The sequence below is a fragment of the Haematobia irritans genome, chromosome 3 (assembly GCF_050003625.1).
Source record: "Haematobia irritans isolate KBUSLIRL chromosome 3, ASM5000362v1, whole genome shotgun sequence".
Taxonomy (NCBI): domain Eukaryota; kingdom Metazoa; phylum Arthropoda; class Insecta; order Diptera; family Muscidae; genus Haematobia; species Haematobia irritans.
Window position 1 is genome coordinate 130,949,325 of NC_134399.1, and position 19,204 is coordinate 130,968,528.

Consider the following 19,204-nt stretch of genomic DNA (forward strand, 5'->3'; position numbering starts at 1 on the left):
AATTATTTCCATGGGCCCATAAATATTTTCGATTCTATTGATATGTGGAACACCACATTCAAGCTCACAGATCAACAAGTTTTTTTTTTGTCATGCCCCACAATGTCGAATATTAATAAAATTTTATTTTAGCTCGTTTATTTCTGAGAATAATGAAAGAGTTTATAAAGAATGTAAACTTCGGTGGGGAAAAAACCGGAGGATAAAGTTCAACAAAGAGTCTCCCAGTGCGATGGAAAAAATGCTATACTTTAGCCCTAACCTTATGGGGTTTTATAGAATTCCTGTTCTAGGTTCTTTTTTTTTTCCTCTTTTCATATATTTTTTGTGCTTTTCATATATCCTGTAAATAGTAAAAATGTTTGTTTAATGTGAATTTTCCTTTTATATCTTTGTGCCATTTTTATAGAATGCCATTCGCCCCAATGCCAGGAAGACTTAACAACCGCACCATTGGGTGTCCCTGCCGTGGCCATATTACCACTGCATACAAGTTCACCAGAGCGACGCATAACACAAAAGGAAATTATTGCCGGAGAAGAGAGACCCCGCTATGTCCTGCAGGCTCAATACAAGTCATCACCAGGTATGTAGTGATCACACAACCAATAACCCCGATACAATCTATCCACCAAGTAAAAACTCCACCACTTTGTGTGGTATTCTCGTCACAGTTTCAAATTTGAGCTTTTTGTTTTTGAAGGCAAACCAAAAAAAAAACAGCGTTGCACTTTTCTTTTGCCACCAAGGATAATAGTGTTAACACACAAACACGCACCGCATTTCCTTAATTTCATTTAAAAGAAAATTTCAAAAACAAAAGAAAATTTTTTACAAGATGAAAAAAAAAACAACATATTCGAATAATTAAATATATATAGCCAACTCATTCTTTATTCTTTTTGCCAAACATTGTAAATACCATTAATAAGAGTAAAAACAACAAGCAAAAAGCAAAGTCCTTTCTAGAAAGGATATAAATTTTATCTCACCACAGCACGAGCGCCATATTTGATAGCAGATTTGTTAACCCAGACCTTCTTATCCCTTTTTTTCGAAATTCATCATCAAAGCTTTTTCTTCCCGACAATCATGCAATCAATCAAGTAATTTGATATGGAAATTGGTTTGTTCATGATTTATGTATTGTGCTTCAACCTCAAAGGATATATGATCGATACTTTGCGTGCCTGTAAATACTTAAACTTAGTTGGTTGACTATGCAATATTCCATGTTTTCTTTTTTTGTTAAGTTTTTTTTTTTTTTTTGAATTAGAAATTGTTACGCATACTGTAAGGAAACGGAAAACGAGAATATCAAATGCTTTTAAACGCATGTATCCTTTTATTGTGTTTGTTTTTCTTGTCCATTCATGCCATTTGTGATTTCATTTACATATCCTGATGTCATTGTGAATCCCGAGAGTTTTTATAACCACCACCACAGAATGGTGATGGGGTTATAAAGGGTGATTCTTTTGAGGTTAGGATTTTCATGCATTAGTATTTGACAGATCACGTGGGATTTCAGACATGGTGTCACAGAGAAAGATGCTCAGTATGCTTTGACATTTCATCATTAATAGACTTACTAACGAGCAACGCTTGCAAATCATTGAATTTTATTACCAAAATCAGTGTTCGGTTCGAAATGTGTTTATCGACAAATTTTGTTCAGCGATGAGGCTCATTTCTGGTTGAATGGCTACGTAAATAAGCAAAATTGCCGCATTTGGAGTGAAGAGCAACCAGAAGCCGTTCAAGAACTGCCCATGCATCCCGAAAAATGCACTGTTTGGTGTGGTTTGTACGCTGGTGGAATCATTGGACCGTATTTTTTCAAAGATGCTGTTGGACGCAACGTTACGGTGAATGGCGATCGCTATCGTTCGATGCTAACAAACTTTTTGTTGCCAAAAATGGAAGAACTGAACTTGGTTGACATGTGGTTTCAACAAGATGGCGCTACATGCCACACAGCTCGCGATTCTATGGCCATTTTGAGGGAAAACTTCGGAGAACAATTCATCTCAAGAAATGGACCGGTAAGTTGGCCACCAAGATCATGCGATTTGACGCCTTTAGACTATTTTTTGTGGGGCTACGTCAAGTCTAAAGTCTACAGAAATAAGCCAGCAACTATTCCAGCTTTGGAACACAACATTTCCGAAGAAATTCGGGCTATTCCGGCCGAAATGCTCGAAAAAGTTGCCCAAAATTGGACTTTCCGAATGGACCACCTAAGACGCAGCCGCGGTCAACATTTAAATGAAATTATCTTCAAAAAGTAAATGTCATGGACCAATCTAACGTTTCAAATAAAGAACCGATGAGATTTTGCAAATTTTATGCGTTTTTTTTTAAAAAAAGTTATCAAGCTCTTAACAAATCACCCTTTATTAAGTTTGTCATTCCATTTGTAACACATCGATATATCTACTTCGGGATATATAAAGTACTAGCGTAACCCGGCCCGCTTCGCTGCGCCTTCCGAAGCGTATTTGTAGGAACATTTTGCGTCAACTTAGTCAACCATATCCCTCATGCTGAGAACAACTTCGAAAAGATTTGAATTCTTTCAAACAAATCGGACTACTTGCTTTTTCGTTTATAGGTACAAATACGGCGGATACGCATATGTAAAACGGTTCGTCTTCAAAAATGTCGGGGAGAGGGTGTACCCTTTCCTCCAAAAATGTAAATAATGTTCTGTATTCAAGTAGACAATCTTCTATATTTCTTGTGAATTTTAAGTGTGGTTTGTCAAGGAAAGGTATCATTCTCCTCAACATATCTGAAAATTAAGCACTATATTATAATAACATACAAAGAATTACTGTTTCCCATCCAATAAATCGGAAAAAGCAAAAGTAGTAAAAATTTTTACCACATTAACATTTGCTAAAATGTTGGAAAATTATGCACCCTCTACGTTGGCTGTCAATTTCATGTAAATTTCAGCCTGTGCAAAAATCATAAAATTATGTACCGAGTTCCCATTTACGGACAACCCTCTACTTTCAATTTAAGAAAAAAAAAACGGACAAAAGGGAACCCTCTCCCCACCTTCGCTCCACTCCGACCTGATATCGGACTATCACGTACCCTATATTAATTTCACAACTAATCAATGGTCCCTATAAATTCTATCGAAGTAAATCTACAAAGTTTATTTCAATTTTCCCCTTCCCCAACCAGATATCGAAAAATCATATACTAATTTAAAAATCATGTATAAATTTAATCACCTCCTCCCACGTTCCCTGTAAATTTCAAGTAGATCGGCGATGTTTAAATTTTGCTCTATTGTTTTAAAGGGACGTCACTTTCCCCGATACAATATCGACAAACACCGTAGTGAATAGCACTGGAAATGAAAATTCTTGAAACTTTCCTTCAAGTGTGGGGCAAGGAAGGTTGCCTCTTCGTTCATAACCTTCCCCCACTGCCTATGTAAATTTCAAGAAAACTTATGAATTGTTGTTGTTTTTTTTTGCAGTTTTAGAGGAGGACCTCCTCCCCGACTAAATATCGGAAAGTGATGTAGCGTATCTTTTGTAAACGTCCCAGAAAATGTCAAGCAAATTATAAGCCTAAAGGGGCGGCCTCTCTTCCGTCCAAATATCACAAAATCAGGTATCAACTATTAATATCGTAACCTCTCCCCAGTCCTCTGTAAATTTCAAGTAACTCGGTAAAGTTTAATTGTTTCTCTATATGTAGTTACTTAAGAGAAGCGGAGATGAAACGATTGCGGTTGCTGATAGTGTCAAGTATCTGGGGGTCACGTTAGATAAAAAATTATCTTATGGGAAACACTTAGAAGAGATCCGTAACAAATCGCTAAAATCGTTAAGGGCGCTGTGGCCGCTTTTGTGTAGAAAGTCTCTGCTGAATCATAAAAATAAGAATCTACTGTTCAAAGGTATCATAAGACCTATTTTAACATATGCATGTCCAGTTTGGTACAAAGCTGCAAAGACCCATTTGGAGAAGTTACAGATTGTACAAAATAAATGTTTAAAAATTATCAATGGAAAGAATTGGAGATACTCTACTTCATTACTTCATAATGAAACTGGATATGAGAAAATTTGTGATTTCATCAAAAGGCTAAATTTAAATTATTTTTCCAAAATTGAAACTTCCCCTTATTGTTTGATAAGGTCCTGTGTAGAGCGAGTATATTAAAATATTTCTAATTTTACTATTAAATTATCAAATTGAAAATATATGTTTGTTTTAGGTTATTGAATTAGATAATCTTCTGCATGCATGTTAATTTTCAACAATATTTGACTTTTGTTTAATTTCATATAAAGGTCTTTAACCTGTTTTTGCCTTTAATAATATGTATCTTAAATAACATAGCTTATATTGCCAGCCAGTGTCTCATTTGTTGTAATATCTACTGTGATAAAATCTCATTAAATGAATTGTATTTAAAAATCAAATTAATAAAGAAGAATTTGAAAAATGAAATGAAAAAAAGAGAAGCGGATGTTTCCCTATGTCCTTTTATTTTTATTAAAAAATTAGGAACCTGATATAAATATCATAACCTCACTAATTTTTCCGTAAAATTTCATTCGGGGGAGTTTAGTTTTGTTTTCACTGTACTTTAAAAAAAGTCGGGCAAAGGGGTGGTCCCCCTCTCCGTCCAAAATTCAATGAAAATTTCAAGCAAATCGCATAATTTTGTTCCAAGTTTAAAAAAGTAGGGCAAGAGGGAGGTCCCCCTCCCCGTCCATGAAACCGCATGTTCTCTGTAAATCTCAGATAATTTAGAAAATTTTAGTTTTTTCACTGTACTTAAAAAAAGTCGAACAAAGGGGAGGTCCCCCTCCGCCACCAAATATCGAAATAAAAAGTTGCGGATCTTTGTCTAGATGCCAAACCCAACCTTCAATGAAAATTTCAAGCAAATCGGTCAACTTTGGTCCAATTTTCAAAAAGTCCGACAAAGGGGAGGTCCCCCTCCGCGACCATATGTCAAAAAATGAGGTACCCTATTTTCAGCACCTGAGTGCCCCCCACGAAAGTTTCAAGTAAATCGGTTCAGCCGTTTTCGCGCCAACCCGGAACATACAAATAAACAAACAAACAAACAAACAAACATAATTTGAATTTTATATATATAGAAGATAGATATATATATTTTTGATCAGGGACCGTCTGTATATATATATATATATATATATATATATATATATATATATATATATATATATATATATATATATATATATATATATATATATATATATATATATATATATATATATATATATATATATATATATATATATATATATATATATATACAATGATCGTCTGTTGTAATCACGCTACAGTCTTCAATAATGAAGCAATCTTGGTGAAATTTTGTACAAACTCGTTTATCGTCTGCGGGCAGATTAAGTTCGAAAATAGGCTATATCGGTCCAGGTTTTGATATAGTCCCCATATAAACTGATCTCCCGATTTGGAGTCTTGACCTTATAGAAACCGTAGTTTTTATCCAATTTGCCTGAAATTGGAAATCAAGAAGTATTTTAAGACCATAAGGAGGTGTGCCGAATCATAAAAATAAGAATCTACTGTTCAAAGGTATCATAAGACCTATTTTAACATATGCATGTCCAGTTTGGTACAAAGCTGCAAAGACCCATTTGGAGAAGTTACAGATTGTACAAAATAAATGTTTAAAAATTATCAATGGAAAGAATTGGAGATACTCTACTTCATTACTTCATAATGAAACTGGATATGAGAAAATTTGTGATTTCATCAAAAGGCTAAATTTAAATTATTTTTCCAAAATTGAAACTTCCCCTTATTGTTTGATAAGGTCCTGTGTAGAGCGAGTATATTAAAATATTTCTAATTTTACTATTAAATTATCAAATTGAAAATATATGTTTGTTTTAGGTTATTGAATTAGATAATCTTCTGCATGCATGTTAATTTTCAACAATATTTGACTTTTGTTTAATTTCATATAAAGGTCTTTAACCTGTTTTTGCCTTTAATAATATGTATCTTAAATAACATAGCTTATATTGCCAGCCAGTGTCTCATTTGTTGTAATATCTACTGTGATAAAATCTCATTAAATGAATTGTATTTAAAAATCAAATTAATAAAGAAGAATTTGAAAAATGAAATGAAAAAAAGAGAAGCGGATGTTTCCCTATGTCCTTTTATTTTTATTAAAAAATTAGGAACCTGATATAAATATCATAACCTCACTAATTTTTCCGTAAAATTTCATTCGGGGGAGTTTAGTTTTGTTTTCACTGTACTTTAAAAAAAGTCGGGCAAAGGGGTGGTCCCCCTCTCCGTCCAAAATTCAATGAAAATTTCAAGCAAATCGCATAATTTTGTTCCAAGTTTAAAAAAGTAGGGCAAGAGGGAGGTCCCCCTCCCCGTCCATGAAACCGCATGTTCTCTGTAAATCTCAGATAATTTAGAAAATTTTAGTTTTTTCACTGTACTTAAAAAAAGTCGAACAAAGGGGAGGTCCCCCTCCGCCACCAAATATCGAAATAAAAAGTTGCGGATCTTTGTCTAGATGCCAAACCCAACCTTCAATGAAAATTTCAAGCAAATCGGTCAACTTTGGTCCAATTTTCAAAAAGTCCGACAAAGGGGAGGTCCCCCTCCGCGACCATATGTCAAAAAATGAGGTACCCTATTTTCAGCACCTGAGTGCCCCCCACGAAAGTTTCAAGTAAATCGGTTCAGCCGTTTTCGCGCCAACCCGGAACATACAAATAAACAAACAAACAAACAAACATAATTTGAATTTTATATATATAGAAGATAGATATATATATTTTTGATCAGGGACCGTCTGTATATATATATATATATATATATATATATATATATATATATATATATATATATATATATATATATATATATATATATATATATATATATATATATATATATATATATACAATGATCGTCTGTTGTAATCACGCTACAGTCTTCAATAATGAAGCAATCTTGGTGAAATTTTGTACAAACTCGTTTATCGTCTGCGGGCAGATTAAGTTCGAAAATAGGCTATATCGGTCCAGGTTTTGATATAGTCCCCATATAAACTGATCTCCCGATTTGGAGTCTTGACCTTATAGAAACCGTAGTTTTTATCCAATTTGCCTGAAATTGGAAATCAAGAAGTATTTTAAGACCATAAGGAGGTGTGCCGAAAATGGTGAATATCGGTCCATGGTTTGATATTGCCCCCATATAGACAGATCTCCCGATATTATTTCTTGGGCTTCTAGAAGCCAAAATATTTGTCCTGTGACTTTTATTTCAAAATAAAAAGCAATTTTTTTATCGCAAATCACACGTCTGCCAAGAAATGGATCGGAGCACTTATCAAATTTTTCATTGGAAATTTTCATTCTTTATAAGTTTTTACTACGTTGTATATACAGTCAAATTCAGAAAATTCAAATTTATTGTGAAAACTTCATTCTTCAATATTATATCTATCGTTTTGAAATTTTACACAAGATGTCCTCGTTCTCATAGCTGTTAATGTTAATGGTTTATTCTAATTTATCTTAAGACGATATTAAATTTGAATTTCTTGGAAAATTAACAATAAAATACTAAATTTCTTCTTTACCCCTCCCCCCTTCAATCATCATAGCTGTAAGCAATCGTTAAACAAAATCATTACCATGGATATTTTGTAATTGGTTACAAATTGAATTCCCGCCTACTACCACCACTTTAGAAGTTGTAGTAGTAAAAATGTAAATGAATATAAATGTTCTGCTCCTAAGCCGATTAACACTGGAAATGTGGTAGAAAATCGCTTCGTTTTTTTTTTGTTTTACAAAAAGTTTTTCTTTCTTTTCAGTTTAAAGTAAACGGAAATTCAAAGCTGTTGTACATACTTTTGCCAATTGATAAGGAATGCGAATCCAACAAGGGATTAATTCCTATTCAATCTAACTCTCTTTTCAATTAAACTTAAACTTTGTAGGTTAAAAAGAAACATGTAAAACATTAAGGGATTAAAAAAATCTGGTTGAAGTTTTTGAAAGTGAGAAGTTTGTTCCATATCTTTGTTGACGAATAAAAGAAAATCTGACAAAAAATCAAAATCTTCAATTTCGACCTTTGGAGTTTTTGATTTTGTTTCTTGACTGAAAAAAATATTTACGTGATTTTAAAGATTACGCAACCTAAATTTTAGGATGCGCAATTTACAAAATATTAAGGACAAATTTCTTTAAAATAATGAAATTTCAATTAAAATACAGTTTAGAATTTTTACTTCAAAAAATTTTTTCATTAAATTTAGGGTACAAATGTTGTAAATTTTCGTCCCTCCTCTAAGGTCGCATGTCTTTGAACTAAGGCAAATTTTCCTTAAAGTAAAGAAACACATTTTTAATTTAAAGAAATTGTCCTTAAATTAGCTAAAATATTGAATCTTTGGATTTAAATAATAAAAACGCTTCAAATATAGGCTATTTTGAGGATTTAGCATCTTTGGTTTAAAGTTTTTTTTTTTTTTTGGAATCAAGAAAACATTTTTTACTTTGAGGTATCCATTATAATCAGGATTTTTAAACACGTGAATAGCTTTTTTAATGTATCGCAAAAAGAAACAAAATTCAATAAATGAGATCTGTATCCCAATTTTAATTTTATTCGTCCTAGATTTAAAGCCAGATGGGTTGCTAAAAAATTTCTTTATTTTAAAAAAGCCGCATCTTTGGCTCGGAATCAATACCAAAATCCTTAAGGGAAGGTCAAAATCTTTAGATTCAAGTAAACTTTTTTTGAGTGTTTATTTTTGAAAATCGACTTTTCATGTTTTCGTCTCCTTTAAGTATGGAAAAATTAAACTTTTCGATCTGCTCTTAAAATGTGCATATAATTAACCTTGCTACATTGTCCGCACTGAAAACAAAAAAATATGTACGTGATATTAAAGATTATGCAACCTAAATTTTAGGATGCGCAATTTAGAAAATATTAAGCACAAATTTCTTTAAATTTTAATTTTCTTTAAATTTCAATTAAATCATAGTTTATAATCTTAGCTTCAAAAAAATTTTAAAATTACATTTAGGACAAAATTTTTGAAAATTCGCGTCCTTCTGTTAAAGTCCTTTGTCTTTGAAGGCAAAGTTTCCTTATTTGTTTTTTAAATGAAATTTTAATTAAAAGAAAGTTTATAATCTTTGTTTCGAAAATCTTTTTCATTAAATTTAGAACACAAATTTTAGAAATTTGAGTCCGTTAAAGTCCTATATCTTTGAACTAAGGAAAAATTAAAAAAAAAACAGATTTTTAATTTAAAGAAATCTTCCTTAAATTAATCGAAATTTGAATATATAGATTTAAGATAAAAACGCTTCAAATATAGGCTAAGACTTAATTTGAGGGTATAGCATCTTTGGTTTAAATTTTCTTTTCGAATGAATAAAAACTGACATTTGTTTGTACGTGAAGCCAACGTGGTGCAATGTTTAGCAATGCAGGGTTGGAAAATGCAGTACTATAGTACTTTTTCCAATATTTTTTCATTCTGGTCAGCACCGCGGCGAATGATTTAGTACCTTTTGTGTAGACATTTTTATGGTACAATAGTTTTGACAAAATATTTCGCCAAAATTTTATATCTATAGAAAATTTTGATCGAAAATTTCAATAGAAAATTTTGTCAAAATTTTATTTTTATTTATCCACAGAAAATTTATGAAGTACCATGAAGTACAACAAAATTTTGATTTTTCTATAAAAATTTTCAATAGAAAATTTTGTCAAAATTTTAGATCTTTAGAAAATTTTCACAAAATTTTATTTTTTTAGAAAATTTTGTAATTTTTTTTTTGTAGAAATTTTTGTCATAATTTTATTTCTATAGAAAAATTTGTCAAAATTTTATCTCTATAGAAAATTTTATCAAAATTTTATTTCCATAGAAAATTTTATTTATTTTATTTCTTTAGGAAATTTTGTCAACATTTTATTTCTATAGAAAATTTTGTCTCTATTGAAAATTTTGTCAAAATTTAATTTCTTTAGGAAATTTAGTCAAAATTTTATTTCTTTAGAAAAGTTTGTCAAAATTTTATTTCTTTAGAAAATTTTGTCAAAATTTTATTTTTTTAGAAAATTTTGTCAAAATTTTATTTTTATTTATCTACAGAAAATTTCTGAAGTACAACAAAATTTTGATTTTGCTATAGAAAATTTCAATAAAAATTTTGTCAACATTTTATTTCTATAGAAAATGTTGTCACAATTTTATTTCTATAGAAAATTTTGCCAAAATTTTATTTCTATAGAAAATTTTGTCAATATTTTTTTTTATAAAAAATTTTGTCAAAATTTTATTTCTATAGAAAATTTTGTCAAAATTTTATTTCTATAGAAAATTTTGTCAACATTTTATTTCTGTAGAAAACTTTGTCAAAATTTTATTTCTAAAGAAACTTTTTTTTCAAAATTTTATTTCTCTAGAAAATTTTGTCAAAATTCTATTTCTGTAGAAAATTTTGTCACAATTTTATCTCTATAGAAATTTTGCCAAAATTTTATTTCTATAGAAAATTTTGTCAATATTTTTTTATTAAAAAATTTTGTCAAAATTTTATTTCTATAGAAAATTTTGTCAACATTTTATTTCTATAGAAAATTTTGTCAGAATTTTATTTCTGTAGAAAATTTTGTCAGAACTTTATTTCTATAGAAAATTTTGTCAGAACTTTATTTCTATAAAAATTTTTGTCAAAATTTTATTTCTATAAAAAATTATGTCAAAATTTTATTTCTATAGAAAATTTTGTCAAAATTTTATTTCTCTAGAAAATTTTGTCTAAATTTTATTTCTATAGAAAAATTTGTCAACATTTTATTTCTATAGAAAATTTTGTCAACATTTTATTTCTTTAGAAAACTTTGTCGAAAGTTTATGTTTTTTAGAAAAATTTGTCAAAATTTTATTTCTTAAGAATATTTAGTCAAAATTTTATTTCTTAAGAAAATTTTGTCAAATTTAATTTTTTTTAGAAAATTTTATTTTTATTTATCTACAGAAAATTTATGAAGTACAACAAAATTTTGATTTTTCTATAGAAAATTTTGTCAAAATTTTATTTCTTTAGAAAATTTTGTCAATTTTTTTTCTAAAGAAAATTTTGTCAACATTTTATTTCTATAGAAAATTTTGTCAAAATTTTATTTCTATAGAAACTTTTTTTCAAAATTTTATTTCTCTAGAAAATTTTGTAAAAATTTTATTTCTTTAGAAAACTTTGTCAAAATTTTATTTCTATAGAAAATTTTTTCAAAATTTTATTTCTATAAAAAATTTTGTCAAAATTTTATTTCTATAGAAAATTTTGTCAAAATTTTATTTCTGTAGAAAATTTTGTCAGAATTTTATTTCTATAGAAAATTTTGCCAAAATTTTATTTCTATAGAAAATTTTGTCGACATTTTATTTCTATGAAAATTTTGTTAAAATTTTACATCTATAGAAAACGTTGCGGAGGGTTATTTTTTTATAGAAAATTTTTTGTCAAAATTTTATTTCTATAAAAAATTTTGTCAAAATTTTATTTCTATAGAAAATTTTGTCAAAATTTTATTTCTATAGAAAATTATGTAAAAATTTTACTTCTTTAGAAAACTTTGCGGAGGGTTATTTTTTTTAGAAAATTTTGTCAAGATTTTATTTCTTAAGAATATTTAGTCAAAATTTTATTTCTTAACAAAATTTAGTCAAATTTGAATTTTTTTACTTCATTGCCAAAATTTTATTTCTATAGAAAATTTTGTCAAAATTTTATTTCTATGAAAATTTTGTTAAAATTTTACATCTATAGCAAACGTTGCGGAGGGTTATTTTTTTATAGAAAATTTTTTGTCAAAATTTTATTTCTATAAAAAAATTTGTCAAAATTTTATTTCTATAGAAAATTTTGCCAACATTTTATTTCTATAAAAATTTTTGTCAAAATTTTATTTCTATAAAAAATTATGTCAAAATTTTATTTCTATAGAAAATTTTATCAAAATTGTATTTCTATAGAAAATTTTGTCAAAATTTTATTTCTATAGAAAATTATGTAAAAATTTTACTTCTTTAGAAAACTTTGCGGAGGGTTATTTTTTTTAGAAAATTTTGTCAAGATTTTATTTCTTAAGAATATTTAGTCAAAATTTTATTTCTTAAGAAAATTTAGTCAAATTTGAATTTTTTTAGAAAATTTTATTTTTATTTATCTACAGAAAATTTATGAAGTACAACAAAATTTGGATTTTGCTATAGAAAATTTCAATAAAAATTTTGTCAAATTTTTATTTCTACAGAAAATTTTGTCAAAAGTTTATTTCTTTAGAAAATTTTGTCAAAAGTTTATTTCTTTAGAAAATTTTGTCAAAATTTTATTTTTTTAGAAAATTTTGTCAAAATGTTATTTGTATTTATCCACAGAAAATTTATGAAGTACCATGAAGTACAACAAAATTTTGATTTTTCTATAGAAAATTTCAATAGAAAATTTTGTCAAAATTTTATTTCTTTAGAAAATTTTGGCAAAATTTTATTTCTACAGAAAATTTTGTCAAAATTTTATTTCTACAGAAAATTTTGTCAAAATTTTATTTCTATAGAAAATTTCGTCAAAATTTTATTTCTATAGAAAATTTTGTCAAAATTTTATTTCTATAGAAAATTTTGTCAAAATTTTATTTTTTAGAAAATTTTGTCAAAATTGTATTTTTATTTATCCACAGAAAATTTATAAGTACCATGAAGTACAACAAAATTTTGATTTTTCTATAGAAAATTTCAATAGAAAATTTTGTCAAAATGTTATTTCTTTAGAAAATTTTGTCATAATTTTATTTCTATAGAAAATTTTGTCAAAATTTTATTTCTATAGAAAATTTTGCCAAAATTGTATTTCTATAGAAAATTTTGCAACATTTTATTTCTATAGAAAATTTTGTCAACATTTTATTTCTATAGAAAATTTTGTCAACATTTTATTTCTATTTACCTAAAGAAAATTTATGAAGTAGCATGAAGTACAACTGTGGCAACCGTGATTACAATACTGCGGTAGTCTTTGTAAGCGGATATAAAACTAAAACAAATTTAAAATTGAGGAGTTGACAAACAAAATTTTATTTTCCCTTAAATTCAGTCTAAAGGAAATCGTGACAATAATCTTCCATTGGAATTCTTGTTGAAATTTTGTTGAAAAGTACTTTCTTGGAAAATGTATTTTCCATCCCTCGTTAGCATGCCCGCCTTGCATACACAGGGTCGTGGGTTGGAACCCAGTATTTTAAGGACATGAAATCTTTGGCTTCATGACAATATTTTTTTCAGTGTAAGCGGTTTCAATGCAATGTGGAACGCCGTTCGGACTCGGCTTACATAGAATCGAACAGCACTCAGTAATAAGAGAGAAGTTCACCACTGTGGTATCACAATGGACTGAATAGTCTAAGTGAGCCACAAATATCGGGTTGCCACTATATGTGTGTTAACCTTGTAAGAGAATAGCTTAATTAATATACCGCGAAAAGAGAATGCAAACACGACAAAAAAGATCTGAATCCTAATTTTATGTCTTTATTTTAAAAAAGTCTCATCTTTGACTCCGAATCAATACCAAAATTCTTAAGGGAAGATACAAATCTTTGGATCCAAGTAACCTTTTTTGAGTGTACCAATCCTCGGCTCAGAATCAGAACTTGGCTAATGTCATAGTCTTATAATGTTAGTTTACTTGAAATTAGATTGAACAAGTAATTAAAGTAGAAAGTCGGGCGGGGCCGACTATATCATGCTCTAAACCACGCCCACTGAATTAGTAAACATTGTTTGTGGGGTATCAATGGTATAGGTTTGGGAGATAAACCGCATTTCCATATTTAAGAACATTAAGGGAGTTTTATCACAATCTGAACAGAAATGACTGATATTAGGAGCTATAGAGTTAGTATGCCACTAATATAGTAACTACGATCGCCTAATACTTCAAAATATGAAATTTGAGTAACATTGAGTCTTATGGCCAAGTTTAACAAAATCGAGCGATACATATATATGGGCGATATATCTAAATTTGAACCCATTTGGATTATATTTTGCAGGTTTGGTTGCTTTTACGGGAGATTACCTTGTGCTGAGTTTGAGTAAGATCGGTTATTAAATATGGTCAAAACAAGGTTATTAGAGGTAAATTCTTCAAAATCGGGCGATACATATATATGGGAGCTATATGTAAATCTGAACCGATTTGAATGATATTTTGCAGATATGGTTGATATCACAGATGGTTACTTTGTGCTAAATTTGAGTAAGATCGGTTAATAAAAAAGCTATTAATACTCAATTTTGGAAAATCGGGCGATACATATATATGGGAGCTATATCTAAATCTGAATGGATTTCGGTGAAAGTTTGCACACGTAAAGGGTTGTATAGTAGATTACTTTGTGCCAAATTTGACGCCGATCGGTTGGTAAATGAGCGCAATCTGACCCCATTTATCGAAATCGGGCGATACATATATATGGGAGCTATATCTAAATTTGATCCGATTTTTCCAAATTCAATAGCGTTCGTCCAAGTGCAAAAAAAACGCGATATGCCAATTTTCATCAAAATCTGTTAATATTTGCGACCGGAATCCTGCGAATAACAAATACATGAACAGACGGACGGACGGACACCAAGGGCTAGATCGTCTCAAGAGGTGATTCTGAGTCGATCGGTATATATTTTATGTGGTCTAAAATCAATATTTCTGGTAGGCACATTTGTGGGCAGATCAAAGTTATTGTACCCTGACCACTATGTCGTTTAGGGTATAAAAATAGTTTTTCTAAAAACTGTATATTTTTTTTTTTCAATTAAAAAAATATTATTTTTTACAGTGTAGCCCTTTCTTCTTTGAATGCATATTAAGGTATAGGCCAATGTATACTTCATTAACGCTAAAGGAATTAATTGTAATTATTGATTTATTCACATTCAATTCATCGTATACAGTCTCGTCGCACTTAACAAAAGCTCTCGTATCCGTATTTTGTTGGTGCTGATGAATTAATTAATTCTTAATTAACAATCATCCAATTTGGGCAAAAGTATCTCTTTGGGTTTTTTTCAAAGGGAAAATTTTTGTGTGTGAAACGATTTTTAGGATCATCATTATCATCGTCCTACCTCCGTGCCTCCCCAAATAAAAGAACAATGGTGCTGCCATTGAGTACCAATTTGGCAAAACGGGCCAATATCCTTGAGTAGGCGTATCGATTCTTTTTTGAGTACCACTTGCAGTTCATCTTTTAAGTTGGAATAGTGCTTTTGCGTCACTCACTCATACACACACATACGAACACCCACTCTCAGCTACCTCATTCTCTTTTTCACATCGCGTTGTATCTTATAAATGAATTCTAGTGTACTTTTTACCATATTGGCGTTTGCGTTGGCGTTGATGATGATTGCAATGGTAAAATGTCGCCTTCCTGTGTATCCGGTTATCGGTGAAAATTCTTGCAGTTTTGTGATTGAAATTAAAAAACATAAAAGTTTGTGCAACGATGGCTTTGAGAAATGGCAATAGGAAATATTGGAGAAACACTAACGACGAATGAAATTGCAAAAACGCATCGAATTGCACTGTACTTCACGAACAGCAAAAATTACCTTGCCACTAATGCTACCCAGCCACCCATTCATTGAAACTACGTCGTTCATTTTGACAAGCTAAGCGTTTCTCTTGCTTCTTGGTCTTATTGCAGTAGTTTTCTGTGTCTTTTTTTCTCCAGTAGATGGGTGGGTGTTTAGGCGGAAAACCAATTTTCCGTTTTTATATGGTTCACATTTTCTTGTTGGGATTTTTTTTGTGCATAATAAGCAATGACGACTACTACACTTTAATGCCTATTAATATATTGCGTAGGTAGTCTAAAAATTCTAGGCTAAGTAATTATTTGGAAAAAATATTCCATATTCTAATGTAGATGAATTGATTTATTGGAATTCGCATTTAATTTAATTTTCTTGTGGAGGTAAAGGTAGGAAGGTGCTTTGCGCAGCCAACAGTGCGTTTACACGTATGATGTAATCCATCATAATCGACGATATTTTTCCTTTATTGTTCCTGTTGGGAGAATAGGGCTTCTACAAGAATCTTGTCTCTGCTTTTATCGTGCAATTTTTTATACCCTCTACCATAGGATGGGGGGTATATTAACTTTGTCATTCCGCCTGTAACACATCGAAATATTTCTCTTAAGACCTCATAAAGTATATATATTCTGGATCGTGGTGAAATTCTGAGTCGATCTAAGCATATCCGTCCATCCATGCGTCTGTTGAAATCACGCTATCTTCCTTTTTACGTATAGCCCCCATATAAACGGACCCCCGGATTTGGCTTGCGGAGCCTCAAAGAGAAGCAAATTTCATACGATCCGTTTGAAATTTAGTGCATGGTGTTGGTATATGGTATCTAAGAACCATACAAAAATTGGTTCACATCGGTCCATAATTATATATAGCCCCTATATAAAACGATCCCCCGATTTGTCCTCCGGAGCCTATTAGAGGAGGAAAATTCATCCGATCCGTTTGAAATTTAGTACATGGTGTTGGTATATGGTCTCTAAGAACCATACAAAAATTGGTCCACATCGGTCCATAATTATATATAGCCCCCATATAAAACGATCCCCCGATTTGTCCTCCGGAGCCTATTAGAGGAGGAAAATTCATCCGATCCGTTTGAAATTTGGTACGTGGTGTTAGTATATGGTCTCTCACAACCAAGCAAAAATTGGTCCACATTGATCCATAATTATATATAGCCCCCATATAAACCGATCCCCCGATTTGGCTTGCGAGGACTCTAAGAGAAGCAAATTTCATCCGCTCCGGTTGAAATTTGGTACATGGTGTTAGTATATGGTTTCTAACAACCATGCAAAAATTGGTCCACATCGGTCCATAATTATATATAGCCCCCATATAAACCGATCACCAGATTTGACCTCCGGAGCCTCTTGGAAGACCAAAATTCATCTGATTCAGTTGAAATTTGGTACTTGGTGTTAATATATGGCCTCAAACTCCCATGCAAAAATATAAACCGATCCCCAGATTTGACTTCCAGAGCCCCTTGGAAGAGCAAAATTCTTCCCATTCGGTTGAAATTTGGTACGTGGTGTTAGTATATGGTATCCAACAACCATGCAGGAATTGGTTCCTATCAGCCCATAATTATATATAGCTCCCATATAAACCGATCCCCAGATTTGACCTCCGGTGCCTTTTGGAGAAACCAAATTCATCCGATCTGCTTGAAATTTGGTACGTGGTGATCGTATATGATATTTAACAACCATGCCAAAAGTGGTCCATATCAGTCCATAATCATATATAGCCCCATATAAACCGATCCCGATATTAGGTTTTTGAGCCTCTTGGAGGAGCAAATTTCATCCGAGTGAGTTGAAATTTGGTACATTGTGCTAGTATATGGTCGTTAACAACCATGCCTAACTAGGTCCATATCGGTCTATAGTTATATATATATATTCCGCAGATAAATCGATTTCCAATCACACAAAAATTGGTCCATATCAAGTTCATAATTGTAAATATATAGCCCCCATATAAGCGACCCCCATATTTCAATTCTGGCTCTCTACGTACCGTGCAAAAAGTCCATATCGATTCGTAATTATATGTAGACTTAAATATACATAATTTTTTTGTCTAATATATGCCACGTATGGACTAATTCACAATTTAGAAAACGATGTTAAGAAGTTTTAAGATACCACAACCCAAGTATTTCGATCCACAATCGAAAACAGTCTTTCGTAGTTTCTACGCAATCCATGGTGGAGGGTACATAAGATTCGGCCTGGCCGAACTTACGGCCGTGTATACTTGTTTTTTTTTTTTAGTTTTGTCTAATATATACCACTTATGGACTAACTGATAATTTGGAGGACGATGTTAAGAAGTTTCAAGATGGCAAGGTCATCGGCAAGTATTACCATAACCCAAGTAATTCGATTGAGGATGGCAGTCTTTAGTAAAAGTTTCTACGCAATCCATGGTGGAGGGTACATAAGATTCGGCCTGGCCTAACTTACAGCCGTATATACTTGTTTTTCCATTATTGTTCCTCTTGGGAGTATAGGGCTTCTACAAGAATCTTGTATCTGCTTTTATCGATAAATATAATTCTAATATCATTTAGTGTCTTGTTTTTTTCTTAATAATTCATTTTGTGCCATGTGTTTTAGGGTCGTCCTTCTCGATCCTTGGGGGTTCCATTCCAGGGCCATTCTAGAGATGCTGTTTGCCGGTTTTCGTAATGTATGCCCAATCCCAATCGGCCAAATGCTGATCTGGGTTTTTTTCAGTCGGTTGTCAACGTCTTCTTCTATATCGTTGTCATTAGACATTTTACTACCCACATAGCAAAAATTGTTAACAAAGGAAATGGGCTGATTGGAGATGGTGAAGTTGCTATCCGAATATTGGTTTATACGCATTGTGAACATTTTGCTAATATTCACTTCCAAGCCTACTTGCTTTGACATGGCGATGAGATCGTTTAACTTATTTTGCATATCAGAGTGTTTATGGGATAGTAGACACATGTTTGTGTACGCTTGGTATTCAAGGTGCATGTGCATGTTCCATAATATCCCTCTTTTCTCTTATTAGCATGGTGTCATCTACTGCAAACAGAATTGGCGAAAGTGGACAGCCTTGTTTAACTCCAGCATTTGTGTACAATGGGTCACTGATTGTACCATTGTGACGTACTTGTAGCGTGGAGTTTGTATACATAGGTTTGATGAATATATGAATATATTATTTTCTTCGGGACCTCTTTGCGTACCAAAGCCTCCCATTTTGATCTTCTTTTTATTGAATCAAAAGCTTTTTTCATATAAAACGGTGTACGTCTCGCGTCCATGTCAACCTATGTCTTGTGAAGAACGTGCTTCCCGATTCCTCTCCTTTTGTACCATCTTACGTATTATATTTTTCAGCAATGCATGCCCAATTTCATCTACAAACGCTCTCCGCCGTTCTGCCAACAGGCTAAATGTAAACAGCGTATGCTCGGAATCGCCACGGATGATCTTCTTCTTCTTCGTAAAT

At 31.1% G+C, this 19,204-nt stretch overlaps 1 protein-coding gene across 1 annotated transcript in view; it reads left to right on the forward strand.

Moving 5' to 3' along the window:
• The window catches only part of LOC142231186 (uncharacterized), a 147,868-nt gene that overhangs the window by 106,840 nt on the left and 21,824 nt on the right, over positions 1-19,204 (forward strand). The window contains 1 exon segment of the mRNA XM_075301805.1: positions 410-586. Within this exon segment, the coding sequence (XP_075157920.1) occupies positions 410-586 (177 nt within the window).